Here is a 20,402-nt window from a genome sequence, read left to right as displayed (position 1 = left end):
TACCTGTTTTTACATCACTCAAGTTAATTGTTACGAAAGAGGTAAGAGTCAACTTTTATATGTATTTTGCTTCCGAATTATGTAAATGCGAAAAATTGTGATAATTACTTGTTTTCAGTATTTTTCAAATGCATACTCGCACGCACACACATTTTAGTAAAAAAAAGTTTATTATTTTTAAGAGATTAAAAATGAGTGAAAATTTGCAGTATTTTTAATATTGCAGAGATAAAAAAATTAATTTAAAAAATAATGCAATATATTACTAATTTTTTAATTCTTTTTACATGTTTAAACAAAGAATCTAATATTATTGATTTATTAAATAGCTGTTTTTACATTTATTATCTAAGTTAATTGTTTTGAAACCACCAATTAAGAATCCACTTTTACTTTAGAATGATGTAAATGCGGAAAATCGATGTGGGCAAAGCATAACCAAGATATTCATAACTTATAATTAACTTGCTTTCGATTTATGTAATTTGAGGGTTCTTGGCTGCACGATCGTGAAATTCACTCGGCCGGTCTGTAAATTAAACTCGAAAAAAATTGACCGTATACTGATCCATAAAATAGGTTTCTGCTTTAGGAACATGCATGCAATTCTAAAATGATTCCATTTTGTAATTCGTAACAATACATTAATTTGACAATAATTCGTATGCCATTATACAAAACAGTCATGCAAAAAGAATTCCTTATCACACTTACTCCTGTTAGCTTGTCCGTTGATGGACAAATCGATCTGTTTTCCATTTCATACAACGTCAGGTTTTATGCCAAGGGACACGTCACATATAATTTATTTGAGAGAAAGCGAATAGCGATGCATCGACGCATGTTCGACTGCACGCACGCAGTTTCTATCTATTCTGGATAGTATGACATAGTTACATCATGTCAATGCAGTTGCAGTTATTTAGCGAAAGCGTACTCTCGCGCCAATGTCATATATATAGCATATTTTCTCGACAGATCACACAAGACATTCATTTCTAAATAAAGAAAAAAGAGTTCCCCAGGTTTAAGTCATTAAGTTATGACATTAATTAATGTTTTTTTTCAGTCTTCTAATATCTCTTTAGAAAGTTCAAAAATAGAAAAGATAGAGGAAATACGACACGTAAATGACACAAAACAAAAAGAAATAAAATAAACGACGTGATAAATTTCTCTCGATTGCGAATCCGAAACGAACTAAGACGAATGTTAGAGCAGTCGTTAGGCTCTGGCAAGCGGAAAGGTAGTTGCGCAAAAAGAAGGCTGCTCATAGAAGGTGCGCTTTCTACAGTTGGGTAGAGTTCCCTGTCCCTGGATAAGCCCGACGGTAGGCAAACAAAAAGCGCGTCGTGCCGGTCGTGACAGAAACGCGAAGCATTTCGGCGAGAGAAGAAGAGGAACAGGAAGAAGAGGAAGAAGAAGAAGCAGCAGCGGTAGAAAGCGTGGGGAGAAGGTGCAGAAGCGGGATGCAACGATTTCAACGAAGGACGCGAAGTTTCAACGATTCAGTGACAAGATGCAGTCAGTTAACGTTTATCGCGTTCTACTTATTTTGCAGATAATCGCTGTTGTTACGGCCATCGTCGGAAAATTGCAACCTGGTGAGTGCGCTAACGAGTGTGCTGAACCGCGTCAGGATGATAAAAATGACGTGACAGTCAAGTTCACGGAATAAAAATCAGATATTTCGCTACTAAAAAAGTGTCAAATTTTTCGTCCTTGTCGCATTAAAACTGATGTAAATTGTATGATTTTATACGTATCGCATGTTTGTCATCAATTTTTTTCATATTTTTGCGAGTAATCAGATGACTTTATCAATGAAATATGTAAAGTTCATTCAAATATAAATACATGCGCGCATTTATGATTCGTTAACTTCAACATGATTTGAGACAATCCAGCATAACTTGCGAATATTTATGTTATGTAATTATTGTAATTCGTAAAATGCACCCGTATATGAAGGAGGAGAGAAGAGAGTCACTGAAAGAGCAGAATATCTCAATCTTCTCGTCGGGAATGATATAAGAAAAAAATCATGTAAAACAAATTCCACGCGTATACACGCTCACTATGTACACAAAACAACGCAATAATTTGCAAGTGAGAAATACCGGCGTACTTTGCACTTTAAGATCGCATTTACATACGACACACTTTCACAGCGCAACTATTATAATATGGTTGTATAATGCAATATTATGATAGACTGAAAATTTAATGCGAGCACAGGTTATAGCATCCACTAGCGCGAAAATCGTACTGAAGCGATGCTGCACGATCGATAATTTGCGGTGCTCCAGGTGAAAGTAAAATATAAGTGGGGCGATCAGGCAAATACAAATTGATCAGCAACGCGCGGATGTACATCAATACCGCGATTATAAAGACTTGTGTTATTGAATTCTTCCATGCTAACATCATATCTTTTTACAGTCAAACTTTTCGCGGCGCGGAATCGTGCTATGCTAAGACGGTTTGCCATCTCTCGTGAGGAAAAAACTAAAGTCTGTTACGGTAAGATAATAATAGATTACTTTTATGCGGAATAAATAATTTCCATTATCGCATTAATTTCATTAAATTAAATATAACTTTGACATTGTAATTTCTCTCCAAATAACTTTTAAAATAATCATTATATTGATTCTTAATATAAATATCAAAATGTTATAACAAGAAAATTTTAAACCAAATAAGATGAATATAAACGATTAATTAATTTCTGCTGCTTTTAAGAGATCTTAAAACACAATCATCTTAAACAATTTGTCTTTGAACGAATGAGTATTTGTATATTGATAATGAAAAATGTGAAAAATATTTCAGATCTACTCGGTTGTTTTGCGGATTCGCCGCCGCATTTATCGATAAAACGAGCGCCAGAGCATCCTAGCGTAATTCAAACTAGGTTCTTCCTGTATACACGTGCGGATCGGCAAAAACCGGAACCCTTGCAGTACGGGGACAACTTAAAATCCATCGTACATTCCCGATTCAATGTCAGCAAGCCTCTCAGAGTGTTGATACACGGTTTCAAGGGTAGCGGGAGCGACGTCGGCGCAATACTTGGCATAAATTTTCTTCTTGACATAGTAATTTCTAATTTAGAATTATAAAATTCTCAAGCTCTCCACAGTTGAAAAATTTATAAAAGCTTTGAAATTCTATTTAACATACAGGAAGACGCGAATGTTATCATCTTGGACTGGACGAAGGGAGCGGGCACTTCTTACGGAAATGCTGTAGCAAATAGCGAATTGGTTGGCCGGCAACTGGCTTTGGTGCTTTTAGACGCCATCAATTTGGGTGTCGCTGCCGCCAAAATTCACGTGATCGGTTTCAGTCTTGGCGCACACGTGGCTGGTTGTGCCTCGGAAGTATTGAAAAGAAGAAGTCTACTTCTGGGTCGCATAACAGGTCTCGATCCAGCATCACCATTTTTCAGGCATCATCTGTTCAGAGAGAAGTCGAGAAAATTGGATGCCACCGACGCCAGTCTCGTCGATGTCATTCACACCGACGGCTCTCAAGATTTCATGGACGGCTTTGGCCTACTTAAGCCGATCGGACACATCGACTTTTTTCCTAACGGCGGTAGAGAACAACCTGGCTGCACCGACATTAAAAATTCGGTGATGGTCAGTCACTTAAAAGGTAAAAAAAAAAAAAATGATTCGAGTGCGATTAAGTTATTTAATTTAATTATGTGCTTATGGTAAATATATTTGATTTTGACTTATCGTCAGTTTATTAGGCTGGTATTCATATAGTTGACTCTTATTTCAAAACCGTCTACGGCCCAAATTCTCGGATTGAGAAATCTATAGTCAATCAACTTGTCCTTCTTTCATAAAATACAACGCGTACAAAAAAATACATTCAACACGTTAAGAACAAATTATATATGTAGATAACACCCAGACGCACGAAAAAGTTCTGAATTTGTTTTAAGATATATCATAAAACATTTAATCTGCTCTTCATTAAAGAATGTACTCCTGCTTTTATAAAACATTAATTTTTTTATTACTTATTTTAGAAGATATATTGGACAAGAATATAGCGTGTAGCCATTTAAGAGCTTTTCAGTTCTATATAGAGAGCATTCGCTCGCAAAATGAGAAATGCAAATTCATTGCATGGCCTTGTTCACAAGGAGGAATATCCTATGCAAAAGGAACGTGCTTTCCTATGGAATCAACAAATTGGAATCAAGAGATGGGTTATGCGGCTAATCGTGGAGCATTGGGAAGCTATTATCTGGCAACTAAAGCCGAAACACCGTTTTGTGGTATTATAATATAAAGATTTTTTTTTATTAAAAAATATGTCTATTGAAGCAGCGTATTATTGATATTAATTTTACTTATTAAATACTAATTTATCTCAATGTACATTTTCAATACTAATTTATGTTATAATAAATGAAATTCCATATAAACATATTATTAAACAAATAATTTTTTACATGTATTTACACAAAATTGCACAATTAATATTAAATTTGGAAAATCTTGTAAATTTTAGGTGAACCAGTTAGGGCATCAATAATGACGTCCGAAGATATCCTAAAAACATCTGGAACATTGTTTTTCAAAATCTTTCTTGCTAATTCTACAACGCTCTTCAAAATTCAATGCACGTAAGTATATAAAAATCATTTATACATATATAAAGGTAATTTTAAGTTAAGTAACAAACTTTGTCGAAAGTATAATGTCGCATGACATTAGTTTAGAAGTTTTAGTTACGCAATTGGTGCTAGATTCTACAATTTTTATCGAAGACAACGACTTAATTATATTTTTTAATAACAATACACATTAGCATAAGGCATGCAGATATTAATATTTAATATTGTACAATTTGATAAGAAAAGATAAATCTTCAAGTTTCATAAGTATCAATTTACGTAGTAAAACCTCATTAATAATTCTAAATATTATTCCAGATTGCTCAAACCAATAAACGAACAAATGATGTTTTATAACATCGCGGCCGTGGATTTCGATGCATTAATGGGAAATACTGCATCGATTATCGGTATCATCTCATATCAGCGCATTGTTAACAGAACAGAGGAGGATGCTGCACAATATCCAGATGCAGACGTAATATTTTTCAATAAACTAAGTTTGGAAGATCGTAAAGGCCATAGGTAAATATACGGTATAATAATTTTGATAAAAACTCATTAAATAATTTTAATAAGAACTTGTCAGATTATTTGAACGAAAAGAAAAGTGGATTAATTTTCTACTACGTTTCATGATTAATTCTTTTGCATAATTAAATTAATTATAAACAATATATAATTTGTGTCAGAATTCTAAAGTTATAATTTTATACGCCATAAAATATTATGACAAACAAATTATGTGGAATATATATATATAATTATTTATGCTATATAAATATACATGTATGTATTTATTATATACTTCATATAAATAATAATTACTCTTTAAATCTATGAAGTATAATTTACAATAATTATAATTATTAAATATGTATATCTAATATTTTTTACATATTCATATTTATATGTACATATACATAAAATATAAGTAAAAAAAAAATATATATATATATGTCTGAAATGTACAGTATACAAAATTAAAAGCTAAAATTTCATACTGAAATCTGACACAAATTACAGATCGTCCAAAGTGAGTTTTATGCAGTAAACTGAAATAAACTGCACAATATACAATAATAGCTAATTAAGTTCTTTTTTCATCAACCAGATGGGAATATTGCAGAACGAATACCCTAATCAATTCGCACGAGATGCACGTAGAATTGAAAAATGAACGCTGCACGCCGTCATAATAATATCTTTGCCACAACATGACAATTTTATATTTGAATAAAAGTGGTCTACATTGGTCTACCTCTCTACAAGTGATGTTTTAAAAAAAAAATCACAAGTTTCCACTTGTTTTACAACATTTATCCTCCTTCCAAACTTACTTTCTATTCTTATACTTACTAGCCGCAACGGATCAAACGCTGAATGTCTAATTCGATGCCTCGTTCCAACAAATCGCATAATATTAAATCGTGGAAAAAATTTAATAAGCGTATGCAGATACGATAAATAATTTTATTTACCAACCCTCTTACGTTGATGATGTCGCGTCTTCGCGCCGTTCCATCATTCAGGAGGCTCCAAACATTCGCTCGGCCAACACATGTTGATTCGAAAAACACGGTTCATTACCGCGATGACGACAGTCACCCGGCGCTTTACACAACACTCCCGACACGCTAATGACACGCACGATCTGCCATGAACGAATAAATAACACGAAAAGATACGACGATTCGTCACACATCGCACGCACACGATGCTTACCGAACTTGCAATGACTGGCGAGAAATTCAAAGCAATTCAAAGTACGCGCGGACAACTTCACGCAGATGTCTAAAATCAGCAACTTCATGTGAAGAAACTGCCTCTCTCATCGACAAAGTGCCATCAATGTGTAGATGAAAAATCTCACATTTAAAATATAATAAATAAAAATATTAAATGAAACCCCGATGAAACGACGAAAGGATAAGTATAAAATTTTTTGGCTTATTTCTAATAACGTCACAAGAATGCGGTCTTTTTTAATTCGGATCGTTGCGCACAGATGGCATCGATATAACTTTCTCACTCGCTCTTGCGATACTCGAGTGCTGCTCTGCGTATCCTAGTCTAACCTTAAAGTAATGGAATCTAGTAAACAATAACAATTAATGATATTGACGTTACGTTCGGAATAAATAAGATGATCCAGCGTATCTGGTAAAGTAGATGCGTATTATAATAGTGTAACTTCAGGATCCCTCGAGAATGAGCTACATCATAATCATACGTGCCTTCAGACCGGGCGACGAGACCGGCTGCAATAAATTAATCAGAGACTGCGTGATGTCATCTCTAAATGCTACGTTTTGCGGGATGATCTTTAAGGAGATAACATTTCAGTCAATTATTCTGGTGTCCGCAATAATGTTTATTTTCTTCGAGATGCCGTTGACTGTCTGCCTCTTGGTTGTACCTGTAGTCATAGCATTGATATATGCTGGCACGTACGTTACTTTCATCGCAAAGCTAACGGAGATCGACAAAGAGGTGGTTAACATTCCAAGGTATTATTATATCATGGATCATTTAATTCTCCTCTGGAACTGATATCAAATCTATAACATAATTATGGAAAGAAAAGGAAGAAAGATAAACCATGTAGAAAGTTCAGCTAAAAAGAATAGGCCTACACTGATACATGTAAAATCCATTTAATTTATATTGATTAAAAGACAAACTAATTTCAAGGAACTAGAATGACATAATTTATACAAAAAAGAAAAACTACCAGGTATATTTTAATAAGAATGATCCAAATTTGTAGATGTAGCATAATGAAAATTAAATTGACATTTTTGACAAAGAAATTTATAATTGAATAGATGTAATAGATCCACCATCAGCTTCAGATTGTTAGGATAGTGTTATTTGAGATAATCTATTGTAACGTTTCAATGCTTTTGTTCACAGGCTTTATATGTCAAATGCCTTCTCCTGCTTCTGGGTTGCTGAGGCGTTCGAGCCTTACCTGATGACACAACAGCCTAAAGAGATTCATTATATTGTGATGAGAGAAGAACAATATAATCGAGCCAACTTAAATTTTTGCTTACAGGCCAAAAAAATAATAGGAACTATTGGTTTATGTAAAAGTGATAGATCAGATAGAAGTGCGTGGATAAAGAGGCTTTGGGTGCACGAGCAATATAGAAGAAAAGGTATAGCATCGTACCTACTCAACGATGCTATACAGTTTGCGACGAATACAGGGTACAGCTGCGCTAATATAGTAGCTTCTGAATACACAGAAGAGGGTAGAGATTTGTGCCTTAGGAAGGGGTTTGAACTTAAACAACTATATCACAAGTATATCTTAGGATCGTATATAATGATATTAATGTACGAATTAACATATCAGATCAAACCGACGGAGGATGATTACTCACCTAAATTAGATTTTGGAAAAGCATTTTTAACTCAATTCTAATGATAGATTTTCATAGTATGCTAATTGTGAGATAATGAATCTCTTTTGAAACGAATCTCTTGAACGAATGAGACTGATCAACTGTGTGTGCGCTACTGTGTTCCTAATTAAACAAAGTACTCGAGCCAAATAGTGATTTATCCAAATGTTACCTTTAGTATTGTCTAAATTTTAGATTAACTAACAAAGAGAAAAGGGTATTATTTTTTACGAAATGTTTGTTATGCATTCCATATATTGTTATATTCTTTATAGAATTATATACTTTATAAAAATTTATACAATTCTATAAACGATACATACATAAAGATAGATATATAAAGAACAAAAATAAAAATATATATATTTTTCTCATTTCTTCTTGATGGCTTTTCGGTATGTAATGATCTCTTGACCTTCCCAGTGTTGATTTTTTACCGTTGATAAAAACCTAGAACAAACATTCCGGTTTAAAAGAATAAGCTGAAAAAAGTTAAGATGCATCACAATAGAAAAAATTTTAATGAAACTTACTTTTCTTGAATTTCGCGCAGCACTTTCTTTTCTTTTTCCGTAATGCCATTTACTGTCACATCCAAATTTATCTGCAACTGCTTCATGTTTTGTATTCCAACTAAATGGGTGTTTACATCCGCATATTGCATGGAATGCCATACCGCCAGTTTGCAGAGTTCTATATCGCGATCCTGTGTTATTTTTTTTCTAATGTTATTTTTTCAGCAGCATTACAGTAACAGATATCTTGATTATCGAGTACAATAGTTGGACTACAATGCGTCTTTTTAATTAACGTCTACCTATTGTTAACAAACCTTGCAGTACTGTGCGGCTTTCGCGCATTGTTTCTTCGTCTCGTCGGAAGCCATATGCCAGCTCTGTGGCCCGTTATTCGTTAACAAACCCATACATGGTGCAGCGGCGTTAATTAAACCGATTTTGTGCTTCTACAAGATAATTAGTGAAATTATCGTCAAATTTGGTGATATACACGAAATTACTTACCTTGAAGAATGGAATGTACTCCGACAAAGTGTCATCGATGAGAGTAAGTCTAGAATAACTCAATACACTGGCTATATTTACGTTACTCTTTTCGACGCATTCTTTTAGTACGGACACTGGATACCCAGTTATACCTACATGCCTGGCTTTGCCATCAGCCACGAATTTCGATAATTCCGGCAAGGTTTGTGTGATTATTACATCCATTGTGAGTGCAAATTCGATATCGTGAATCTGCAAATTTTATTTTTTGAATGTTCAATTGTTTTATTAGATTTAATTTTGATTCACGTGAAATGATAATGTGCAATATTTTACCTGAATAAGATCAACGTAATCCAGTTCCAACAATTCTAAACTCTTTTTGAAACTATTCCGAACTTTCTCGACGGTGAAATTGAACATATTGTCCCAATCTTTCTCGTATCTGCCAACTTTCGTCGAAATATAATAAGCTTTGCGCGGAATCCCCTTTAAGGCCTATAATAAATAAAGAGATGAAACATTAGTCGCTCGGTTGGTATACGACAAAAAATTCTGTAATCTTTTTAATAAATTTTCGCACACCTTGCCAAGCATTGTTTCGGATTGACCTTGACCGTACCACGGTGCTGTATCAATATAATTGATGCCTTGCTTTATTGCCTGGCGTACAGTTTCGATAGCCTCTGCTTCGTTACTGCAGAACAATATAATTATGTAATAATTATTACATATTGTTTAATATAACTCTCGCACGAATAATAAATAATTTACCTTAAATTGTAAATACCACATAGCGTAGCGCCACCAAAACCTAATTTGCTTACAAACATCCCTGTTTTTCCGAGCTCTTTGTATTCCATAGCTTTTACCGCTTCGGGATCATGAAAACCCTCAACGTAGGTGGGAGGAAACATGTTTCTGTTTGAATGAAAAATGAAAATATTATAATACGATAAATAATGCGATAAAGAAAGATTGAAATTCAAGTGATTTTCGAAGGTTTAATTTTCGATGCTAAAGAGATATCGATAATTTTTTTTAATAATAAGTTAGAAACTTTTTTTAGGGAGATAAATATCTGTATAATTTTTTCTGGCATTGCTTGTATAGTATAAAAATAATGATATGTGACATATACGTGTATATAAAATATAGATAAAGTGATGGCATAAGTATTTAATATTTTTTAAATAAAAAAAAGTAAAATAAAGGTAAACTCAAAGTGTCTAATATTATATTACTATTTTATATATAAATTTTTATGTATAAAATATTATATATTTTATTCGATCATTATTTTAATTCTAAAAATATTACGTAACAGACGTTACATTTATATACTCAATAAAATCAATCACAACGCTTTAAGAGCAGCCGATGACAGTCTTCTCCTACATTTTTCTACATTTAATTATACGTTATTTCTATAAAGAAAAGAGAAATGGAATCAAAAATATAAAAACATTATATATTATATATGAGGATGTCCAACGATCCTTGAATATTCTTGAATCTTGAAATTACTGTGGAATTTAAGGTATTTTGGAAAATTCCAGATCAGTCTTGGAATTTCAAGACTGACCTAGGATTTTTGTCATTCTTTCATTTAAAAAAATCGGATTATATGAAAAAGAAAAAGATAAAACATATCTCCCACGCGTGCGCAAGAACTATGTCAGTAACGAGAAAGAGCGAGTTTTTTAATTCATCAATTGATCAATTGCAAGATGCGCAAGTGCAACATGTTGCATCTGCGCATCATGGGATTGATCAATCGATGAGTTAAAAAACTCGCCCAAATTATACAATGATTTGAAATAAAACTTTAAAAGCAAGTGCGGACATTGAAAATCAAATTAATAATTTAATAAAGCGCCAATAAATTAATAATTGTATAAGGTGATGTTTGAGATACGTTAATAAAAAGAAATATTATGTTTGGCTATGAGTCTTTTCTTAAAGAAAAAATTTGAATGTCTACAAAATTATAAAATAGAACATAACGGAAGAATTATTGTTTGCATTGAATTATGTTTATATATTGCACGAATTGACAAACATTTAATAATTAATAAAAATTAATCGACCTGGAAGAACCAAATCTTTTACCTGGAATGTTCTGGAATTATTCTTGAATTGAACAAGATATCGTTGAACACCCTGACGCGCAATAATATAGGAATATAAAATAATGATATTTAACCAATATTCAATATTGAAAAAAAATTACACAGCCACAATTATATCAATCAAGTATATTTACACATACATACGAATATATATTTTAATATATTATTAATTAAGGTTGTTCACTTTTTCACTATTTTAGAAAATATTTTCGTACTTGTTTATTGGTTTCCAGATATTGCAGTGATAATGGAGTTTTATTGAGATGACCACGTCTCACAACGGCAATAAAATTTGGATTGAGCTTTTATCATTCAAGTGAACGGACTTCAATAAAGAGCGTTATCACATATGCACTTATGATGTAACCGTCCTTTGAACAACAAGAGTGGAATGAGAGAATAAATACACAATTTTATCATCAACGATAACGTATGCAACGTTGCAGTTTTGCGAGGTTGCCATGTTAAAGATAAGTTCTGTTTTTTATTACTGCACTCTCTGAACTGATATACATACAGTGCAGTAAGTTAAAGTGAAACAAACGTACACTCGTTTTACTTCAACTTATTACACTATATATGCACCAGTTTATAGAGTGCAGAAATGAAAAAAACACTTGTTAGTTCAACAGCACTGTTACATAGTACCAGTTACTGATTAAACGGGAATCTGCCGAAGCTCTACTCTATCGATAAATTTACATAAAAATTTGCTTCTCTATTTTCTCCATTGTACAAATTTACATAGAAATTAACTGTTAACATGCATACAGAAAATGTCGTCTTTCTTGAATCGAATTTACATAGTGTTTTTTTTATTATTCTATATACTTTGTTTTTAATAACAGTACTTCTTTTCGTGTTACTTAAACTTAACATAATAAGAGGTCTGTTTGTGTTACTTCAAAATCCCCAAAATGTTTGCACTTAAAGAAAGATAGATATTTGAGCGTTGAAAGAGAGAGAGAGAGAGAGAAAGAGAGAGAAGAGAAAGCGAAGATACTGAATGCAAAAAGTGCAAGCAACGCGAACAGACCTAACGTTATAGTATTTATAACAATGACAATATCAAATCGTGTGTGTATAATATGATAATACATACGATATCTAATAAATACTTCAGCAAATAGCGTTAAAAAAAATTTGGAACGTAATGTAAATTATTCGCTATATTTAGTAATTCAATAATCATCTTTCTCTTGTACTTTCGACGTTATGTATCAACATTTTTTATGATAAATATTATTTTAACAGTTTGACAAGTCTATTTACTCAGGATTTACAAACATTATTCTCTATTCTATTATAAGATTTGCTCTTCGCAGTTAAACATTCGCAGTTAATGCATTTTTTATTTTTTTCTTTCCAACGTCTAATTAATCATCGATCTTGTTTCAAGCACGGAAAGTACGTAGCGCAAGAAACAGATTTATAATCTCTTTTTTGCTCACTTTTATAAATTCTAAAAATGTCATTTTGTTGCTAAGAAAAGTGATTACTCAATTTACTTTTTTCTTTTAAATAATGATATATATTTGTAACAAAAATATTTTTTTGTTAATATAATTAACATTATATTGTAAAATATTATATTGTTAATATAATAAATATACACTTAAAAAAAAAATACTATTTAGACTTAATCATGTACTTGAAACAAGAATTCTGTTTTTAAAGAATATTGTAAAATTTATTGAAGAAGCGACTCTATCCTAATAAATAATTCGAATTTATTTTAATTTAATAATTTTGATCAAAGAGTGTGTTAAATTTATTAGGATTCACAATATATGTCGAATAAATTTGATGCTTATAATGAATTTATGGATTTTTGTGGATATATGAACATTTGAAGTACTTGAAATAAATATAAACTATTATTTGCGTACAGTATGCATTTTATATATATTTTATATATTCTATGTGTAAATGTTCGCATTTAGCATGCAGTTTACACGTTACATGTATTATAAAATCTCAGAAATAAATGCGCGCATTTATTGATACAAGTAAGGAGTGAACACGGTCCTATGTAATTTCAAATTCGCGTCCCTCGCCAACTTCAGGATTAAAATACTCGAGTGCTGCCGACTTCAGTTGTTTCGTTGTCGCGCGCGCGATCTCGTTAACGTTTTTTTCCTCTTTCACTTTGTTGTCGCGAAGCAGCCGCGAAGACCCCGTAATTTCGGAGCGGCCTGTTTTCTGGGTTATGTGCCGGCCATCTCAGTGCGATTATGTAATAAATAGAGGGCCCGGTCAGTCGGGGTCCTGTGCCCTCGGGGCCACTGAGAACTCGCGGCCAAGGTAGAGGCCACTGGCACTCGTTCAGTGCACTCGTTCCTCTCGTACGTTCAGCATCGCGGTCGGCCGTCCCGCGGAAATTCTGCAAAGAGATTTCACACTACGATACGCTGCTGCTCCTATCTATGTAAGTGACATTTTTCTTTCTTTTTTACGGCTTTAAATTAAGCCGCACAATGCATACTCGATGATAAAGGTTTTGATAGAAGATATTCACCACGCGCGGAAAAAAATATGGAGGGCCGTCGTATGCTTGGTGATTCGTTTCTTCTTCGTGACATAACGGATTGACGGAAGGAGAGCACGGAGGCTCTCTGTAAAATTCATCGCAGATATTTTTGCGACATCTTCGTACGTCAATAAATTGATAAACATCATTCATTTTGCGTGATATATTATATACATAAAATACCTTTTAATATATTATTATATATTTATGGTTTTATTGTGTTTGTGAGAAAAAGATATCGTTTAATTATCTATATATGTAAATGCCAAGAAATTTGAAATTAAATACTGAACCATTATTACTAAATATACACGCAGGTTATGTATTTGAAATACAAAATATCTTTTAATTTTTCGTTCTAAAATTTTGAAGTATAAAATGCAAAATGTTTTTATGTGTTCCGCTGAAATACAAGTGTGTTACAAATACTGCTTTTCAAATAAAAGTATTTGAGATACGTGCCCATCCTTGTATATACGATACTTATTCCGTGCGTGTCGCAACTTATTGTTATAGAGCGTTTTCCACCGGGAAAACTAATGCAACACTGGTGCACATTAAGTGCAATTGAATGCAAATCATTTCACTGTTAATAAATAATTTAATATTTTAATTACGCATATCCTTTGTTGTCACGATATAATCTTAAAAGGATTACATTTTATTAACACTGAAAATATGTAAACCGATTTGCACTCAATTGCCAATGTTGCACTAATTTTCCCTTGTGGAAAACGCTATTAGTCATTCCAAACAGGGATTCCCTTCACACGCGAAGCTTCGCCGTAATATCATGGGGTGCTTTCCCGCTTATCTAAAAACCGCAGGAGCGTTTGACGAGTCTTGATAGACCCTTAATCGCTTGTCGTCTCGTGAAGGAACAATTCTGGGAAGTAACGACGAAACTGCCGGGCCGGCGCGCAGACGATAATTGAGCCGTTCAAAAAAGCGGGTCGACATTCCAAGGTTTTAATTAAAAAAAAAAAAAAAAAGAACGCCGTTAATCTTCGCTTCTCGTGTACATATATGCGATATAGCAGATAATTTGCGAAATGCCAGCAACGTATTATATACCCATACAACACAGAACACAATATTATTACTGCACGGAAAGAAAGAGTCTAAAAATTTAGATACAGATCTGAAAATAATATGATTTTCCTAAATTATCGAAATTACAAAGAAGTCTCAAGCATGCTGCGAAAAGTTTTGATATTTTAGCAACAAGTATGTACGTTCTACATAATTATTTTAATGGTATAAACGAAATTATTTTTAGATTTGTTTCTGACTAAATTTTTTAATTTACTTTAACAAAACTGTTTTTTTGTGCTGCAATATTGCTGGAACTATTTGTGCTGTATGAATACATGTTATTTATTATTTAGTATGTTTTAATGTATAATCGGTGAATTTTGGGAAATTCCTTCAATACTTTCTAAAATGAATAATCTGGATCAGATTGTCGCATTATTTTTTCTCGAAGCAAGCAAAATTTCATGATTATTTGGCTGGTATCTGGAAAGAACAACTTTACTAAATTTTAATTAAATAGCAGTTTTAGTTATAACTTTAAATCTATACAAATTAATTTTGTTAGTCCATCAAAATAATTATGTAAAGAATCTCAAGTATGACGACCAATGCTACAAAATGTTACGGCATTCCCGCAACTATTTGAATGTCCTAAATAATATTTTGATGGTCCAAATTATTTTCAGATATGCATCTAAATTTTTAGATATTTTAGTAATATTATTCTTTCTATGTATTCGCAGTCGATTCTTACTTTAAGACAGTTTTAAGTAATTGTATTATATATATATAAATAAAGCCCATAAAAACTAACACTGGATGGAAATTGTGCAAAAGAACATGTATTAATCAAGGTTAAATACAGACGTTTCGATCTTGTGTTGGAGGTCATCATCTTTAGTGTAAATTAACTTATTACTAATCATAGAGCTATGGTCAAAACGCAATTTTAAGTATAATAATATATTATGATGCTAATACAGCTCTGTGATTGATTTGACAGATGGCCTTAAATACAAGAACCAACTATGAATACCAATCATGAAATTATGCACAGTCATACATTCACGCTGGTATCACGCTATCTATCGCGTCTCAAAACTGCTATCGGTTGACGTGGACGGTATTGACATTTCAGAGATTTAGGGCTGTAGGTCTAAGACGACTTTACGTTTCATTCGTTCCGACACGAGAGTCACGTTTCGTTATGGAACAGGAACTGAATACGGAATTTTGTTCGTTGATTATATATCTCAGTGACGCGTATCTTTCCCTTAACCCAACTCTGAAAGTCTTTAATTATACCAGTATTGGCGGAAGGAGGTCGAATACCGGTATACAACGTAAAATTTTCATAATACCGGCATATACATAATTTTTTAATATTGATATACCGATTTTTTATCGAATCAATATTGCGAAATAAGTCAAATTTGTAGTTTATTTTTGTTGTTGTTTAGTTTATTTTTTGAACTTCTTCAATAGCCTGCTAACTTCGCCGAAAATTATTTAACGCCGGATTTGAATGATTCTGATTAGAGATCTTTTAATCACATCAGATGGAATCATTTTCGGCTCCTTAAACGCGAAAAGTCGCATATGTAAGCGCAGTGGTATTGAACTCGGATCTACGAATCACGAATCAATTGCACCGAGCGGCGAGCTACTCGACGTTTCATATTATTAGTATATTTTAAAAACAAATTAGAGAGAATAAAGGGCAATAGGAGTCGGGCGCAGAAAACATCGCGCTTTTATTATGATAGGAGCACTGATATCATGATAAAAGAAAGTTTTTTGAATAAATGGTTTTTGTCATTTATAGTAGTGGTGTTTTTAATCGCGCGATGTCTTCTGCGCCCGACTCCTATTGCCCTTTATTCTCTCCAATTTGTTTTTGAATTATAAGGAGTCTTAATTGATTTTATTATTATAAGAGGTGTAGTATATTTTAATCATAATAAATAATTATGTGTTTAAAAAATTTAATGCCGAAATTGCGCCAACGAGCATCATTCTTTCCTAATTAATTAAGAACAAATTCATACACTCTATTTTCTTGTAATTTCTCTAGTAAAATATATACCATCAGGAATGCACTGCAATTTGATTGATTTGACAATATCACGATGTTAACAGTTAATTAATATTAAAAAATATAATATAATAATGTAGTTAATATCTACATATATTCTCTTAATATTTGAACCAGTTGATTTTCATTTTAGTTATATTAAACGAAAATACGTGAGCATGTAATGAATATTTTTTATACCGATCGTTTCCAACGCGATGGAAGTGATCTTATCTCACGAGAACCATAAATTCACATTTATCATCCTAATCATAAATTTGGTTTTAATGTGCGGCATAAATATGAATATTTTTTCTTGTGACTTTTATACATAATTCGAGGAACTCTAGTAATTTTATTACGATTAAATGTTACAAAATATTTAGATCGCAATATCAAATCTTATTTGGACCGTGAGAGTTTCAAACTATATACCGATGAGAATAAGTCATTTACGGTCAAGCTGGATCTTGGATGCTTTTAATATAATTTTTGGGTGAATTTATATACGTATGTAGATCCCTAAATGCGCGCCGAAATTATTTACAGATTTTTAATATGTCATTCATAGATTTTAATATATTATTAAACATATTATTAAGAGCCAAGATGCAATGAGCATCAAAATTGTTAGATTATTAGTCAATTTAACTCGTGATAGTACTACGGTAGTTTATTAGTTTGCGTTGTAAGTCTGAAAAAATTTATCGGTATTAAATACTCATCGGTACTTAATTTAGATTGCAATTTAATTACGTTCCAATACGTGTTTAGAATCAGCAATTGTTATGATTACATACTTTTATGTATGTATATTTACAACATTAAAATAATAATTTTTTTTACCATAAATGGAAGCCCCGGTCAGTTGTAAAGTCATCTCTGAGGGCGAAGAGTAAAAGCCAAGTTCTCTGTAATTAATTTATTTAATACAAATTTAGAAGCGCTTTACGTTTCATATAATTTGTCCTGACTAATATTAAATTTGCTCTAGGTTTTCACACGTAATTGGCAGACATCATGCCAACGAAGAAAGGCGAGCAGTGGTACGCAGACTGGATCGTTGCGGCGGGTGTGTGTACCTATCTACCTGGAAGTCTCCAAAGTAAAGACGAAGTCTTGCTCCGCTTGGACAATCTACTCCGTCAGCGAGGTACGTCGATTTACGTATTTATCATGTGATCTCCATTTTGTTCTTTTCATTCTACATTCACTTAAAAAATTCGTTAAATTCATTTCACTAAAAAATCTGACGTTGAATGTCAAATGAGTATTTGAATTTCTCGTTTATATCAAACGCACATTCGTTGTCTTAATCACTTAAAAAAGTATAAGTCTTTTGCCTTTGAGTTTAATATCCTATACATATATCGTTTTAATATTTTATTAAATCCAAAATAAAAAGAGTGAATTCATTGCAGTATATTTTTTGGCATAAAAAAGCTCTTTGCAAATTACAAATTAAATTAATTAAATTTTTATATTATAGTGCTTTGCATCATACTTCTTGTAATTGTTAGAGAAATTTAATATGTGTTACATTTTTAGTTTAAAAATAACTGTACGTTACCAAATTTAATGGAAACTTCTTGCTAATCATATCGCATAAGATAGAATATTATTTTGATTCAAGTATTGTCAAAGCAGCAAGCATTATTTTCTCACTATTTATATATTATTGATCATCATCGAAGCATAAATCATTCGTCGATGATGAACAAATCAGTTGTGCAAGCATGCTATAGTAAAAAAATTTGAAACATTCTTTCGGCATGAGTCGATAGTGATTCAGCTGATTCCCTTCCATCTCAACTTTACAGACGCACATATAAAGGACCTTTGATTATCAAAAAATGTATTATATTATCGATCGAATATTCGAAGGTATTGTAAGCATAGGACAGATACAGTTAACTGGAGTGCTACAAACAATTAACATACAGGCATGCTGTGAAAAATCTGTTAAGGATTAATTAGCTGCATAATTTGGGGAAACAGTACACTAATTATTCCGAAAAATATACCGATAAAATTTACATTATTAAATAGGATTATTTCTCTTAATTGATTTATTCTCGTCGGCCTGATTCGAATTATAATTGTTAATTTATAGTTATTAAATTATTTTATTATTCTATACTAATTTTTTTTTACGTGGAATAATGAAGATATAGAACGTATACTTCTCTTGAAACTAATAATCAATTGTCAACAATAAATAAACTTACCTTTTGACATACATTACGCGTATAGATGTGCTTGTGTGTGTGCCTGCAGATGGCTGGAGCATGTTCACACGTGGCTTCGCTTTAAACCGTATCAAGGTTCTTCCCAAATGTACTCCACAATAAAATCTGCTATCGTAGAAGCCAGGGTCGCGCATGATTACAATATTCCAGGCTGTAATAAAAGAAGATGCTATCGACATATTGCGCGCTCCGTTTATTTTCGAAGGCTTAACATTTTTAGTAAAATAGAAGGTGTGAGAGAGAGAGAGAGAGAGCAGGAGTGGCGTGCAAAGAAAAAACCTCTTAAGAAGTATGCAAACGAGGATAAAAGACGAAGATCATCGTAGTCCACGATTTTGCGAAAATGTTTTCGTGTGATTTTATCGAAAGCGGTCTCCACGTCGTGCGTGATAAGATTTTTTTTCGCAGCCTATCGTTTATTAAATATTTTTACTTAATAATTCTTGCATATCAAAACATTATATTACTAAAATCTTTTATTAATATCAAACGTTATTTAAGAATAAATTAACACTTTGTAATTGAGTAACCAAGCTGTGATTAATTCTGTTTTAATAGCTTATATTGTGTGCTCTTATGCAGATTTAATTCATGAAAAACATTTAGTTACGGTTATTTCTTTTCTCTGTTGCTCAACTTTTTGTTCGAATTAATTAATTTTAATTTTTTTCACTTATTTTTACAGTTTTAAAAATGTAACTGATTGTTATCGATTCACTTGAAATTTTGAATGTCAGCATGGATTACTTTCACATTATCTTCTTCGAAAATATTCAAAGCAATCTTTATCTCATTGTCTCTGGAAAGATTCAATCTAAGAAGTGTGTCGTTGATTCCTCATTAAACGTGATAATATCATTATCGTGCACATAATCGATCATTTGTGAAGATAAAATTTATAATACTTTTTTCGTTAAACGAATTTCGAAATTATATTAATTTGGCGGTAATTTTTATGTGAAGCTTTAGATCGCGTGTTACACGTAGGGAAAAGTATTGAATATTTACGTAAAGAATACGGAAGCATTAAAGGTTAAATATCGACATAACGGAACGTCGACCAAAATAGATGACATTTTGTTTATAGAACTGCAATCTTTAACATCAGCCATGTCTCGTTTGTCGAGACTCGATTTCATGAGACGAGTAACGACATAATCAAATATGATCAAAGCGAATATGCATAAAAAAATTAAATCTCGTGATAATCAGCTATAAATTTTTATGGAAACCATATTCCGTAATATTGTATAAACAGTTTAAATAGTTAAATGAGATTAAATAACTTCTGCGATGGAAGTTTTTCTACAAAAAAATATAATT

General features: G+C 32.3%; 3 protein-coding genes across 3 annotated transcripts; 2 read left to right on the top strand and 1 right to left on the bottom strand.

Moving 5' to 3' along the window:
* Positions 1-1,519: 1,519 nt before the first annotated feature.
* On the top strand, positions 1,520-5,858 carry LOC108779510 (pancreatic lipase-related protein 2). The gene is made up of 8 exons (XM_018546933.1): positions 1,520-1,604; positions 2,443-2,523; positions 2,836-3,101; positions 3,189-3,663; positions 4,049-4,300; positions 4,537-4,651; positions 4,961-5,167; positions 5,757-5,858. Exons 1-8 carry the CDS (start codon positions 1,520-1,522, stop codon positions 5,839-5,841), a joined length of 1,566 nt encoding a protein of 521 aa, XP_018402435.1. The 3' UTR covers positions 5,842-5,858.
* Positions 5,859-6,773: 915 nt separating this feature from the next.
* LOC108779513 (uncharacterized) lies at positions 6,774-8,197 on the top strand. Its single transcript, XM_018546935.1, has 2 exons — positions 6,774-7,152; positions 7,559-8,197. The coding sequence occupies exons 1-2, from the start codon at positions 6,854-6,856 to the stop codon at positions 8,073-8,075; spliced, it is 816 nt and encodes a 271-aa protein (XP_018402437.1). The 5' UTR covers positions 6,774-6,853; the 3' UTR covers positions 8,076-8,197.
* Positions 8,198-8,386: 189 nt separating this feature from the next.
* On the bottom strand, positions 8,387-11,583 carry LOC108779511 (L-galactose dehydrogenase). The gene is made up of 8 exons (XM_018546934.1): positions 11,407-11,583; positions 9,834-9,980; positions 9,645-9,756; positions 9,396-9,557; positions 9,078-9,311; positions 8,888-9,019; positions 8,589-8,761; positions 8,387-8,505 (listed from the first exon to the last, which is right to left on the bottom strand). Exons 2-8 carry the CDS (start codon positions 9,974-9,976, stop codon positions 8,427-8,429), a joined length of 1,035 nt encoding a protein of 344 aa, XP_018402436.1. The 5' UTR covers positions 9,977-9,980; positions 11,407-11,583; the 3' UTR covers positions 8,387-8,426.
* Positions 11,584-20,402: the final 8,819 nt, after the last annotated feature.

This window comes from Cyphomyrmex costatus, unplaced genomic scaffold (genome assembly GCF_001594065.2).
Source record: "Cyphomyrmex costatus isolate MS0001 unplaced genomic scaffold, Ccosl1.0 scaffold60, whole genome shotgun sequence".
NCBI lineage: Eukaryota > Metazoa > Arthropoda > Insecta > Hymenoptera > Formicidae > Cyphomyrmex > Cyphomyrmex costatus.
This window is presented reverse-complemented; position numbering and strand designations above follow the sequence as displayed.

Bases quoted from the DNA above. Each gene is read 5' to 3' on its own strand.
- LOC108779513 (XM_018546935.1), top strand. From the start codon at position 6,854: ATGAGCTACATCATAATCATACGTGCCTTCAGACCGGGCGACGAGACC. The intron at 7,153-7,558 runs GTATTATTATAT...TTTTGTTCACAG, and splicing joins GAGGTGGTTAACATTCCAAG to GCTTTATATGTCAAATGCCT.
- LOC108779510 (XM_018546933.1), top strand. From the start codon at position 1,520: ATGCAGTCAGTTAACGTTTATCGCGTTCTACTTATTTTGCAGATAATC. The intron at 3,102-3,188 runs GTAATTTCTAAT...TTTAACATACAG, and splicing joins TAAATTTTCTTCTTGACATA to GAAGACGCGAATGTTATCAT. The intron at 4,301-4,536 runs GTATTATAATAT...TGTAAATTTTAG, and splicing joins AGCCGAAACACCGTTTTGTG to GTGAACCAGTTAGGGCATCA.
- LOC108779511 (XM_018546934.1), bottom strand. From the start codon at position 9,976: ATGTTTCCTCCCACCTACGTTGAGGGTTTTCATGATCCCGAAGCGGTA. The intron at 9,757-9,833 runs GTAAATTATTTA...ATTGTTCTGCAG, and splicing joins TGTGGTATTTACAATTTAAG to TAACGAAGCAGAGGCTATCG. The intron at 8,762-8,887 runs GTTTGTTAACAA...AAAATAACACAG, and splicing joins AAGCCGCACAGTACTGCAAG to GATCGCGATATAGAACTCTG.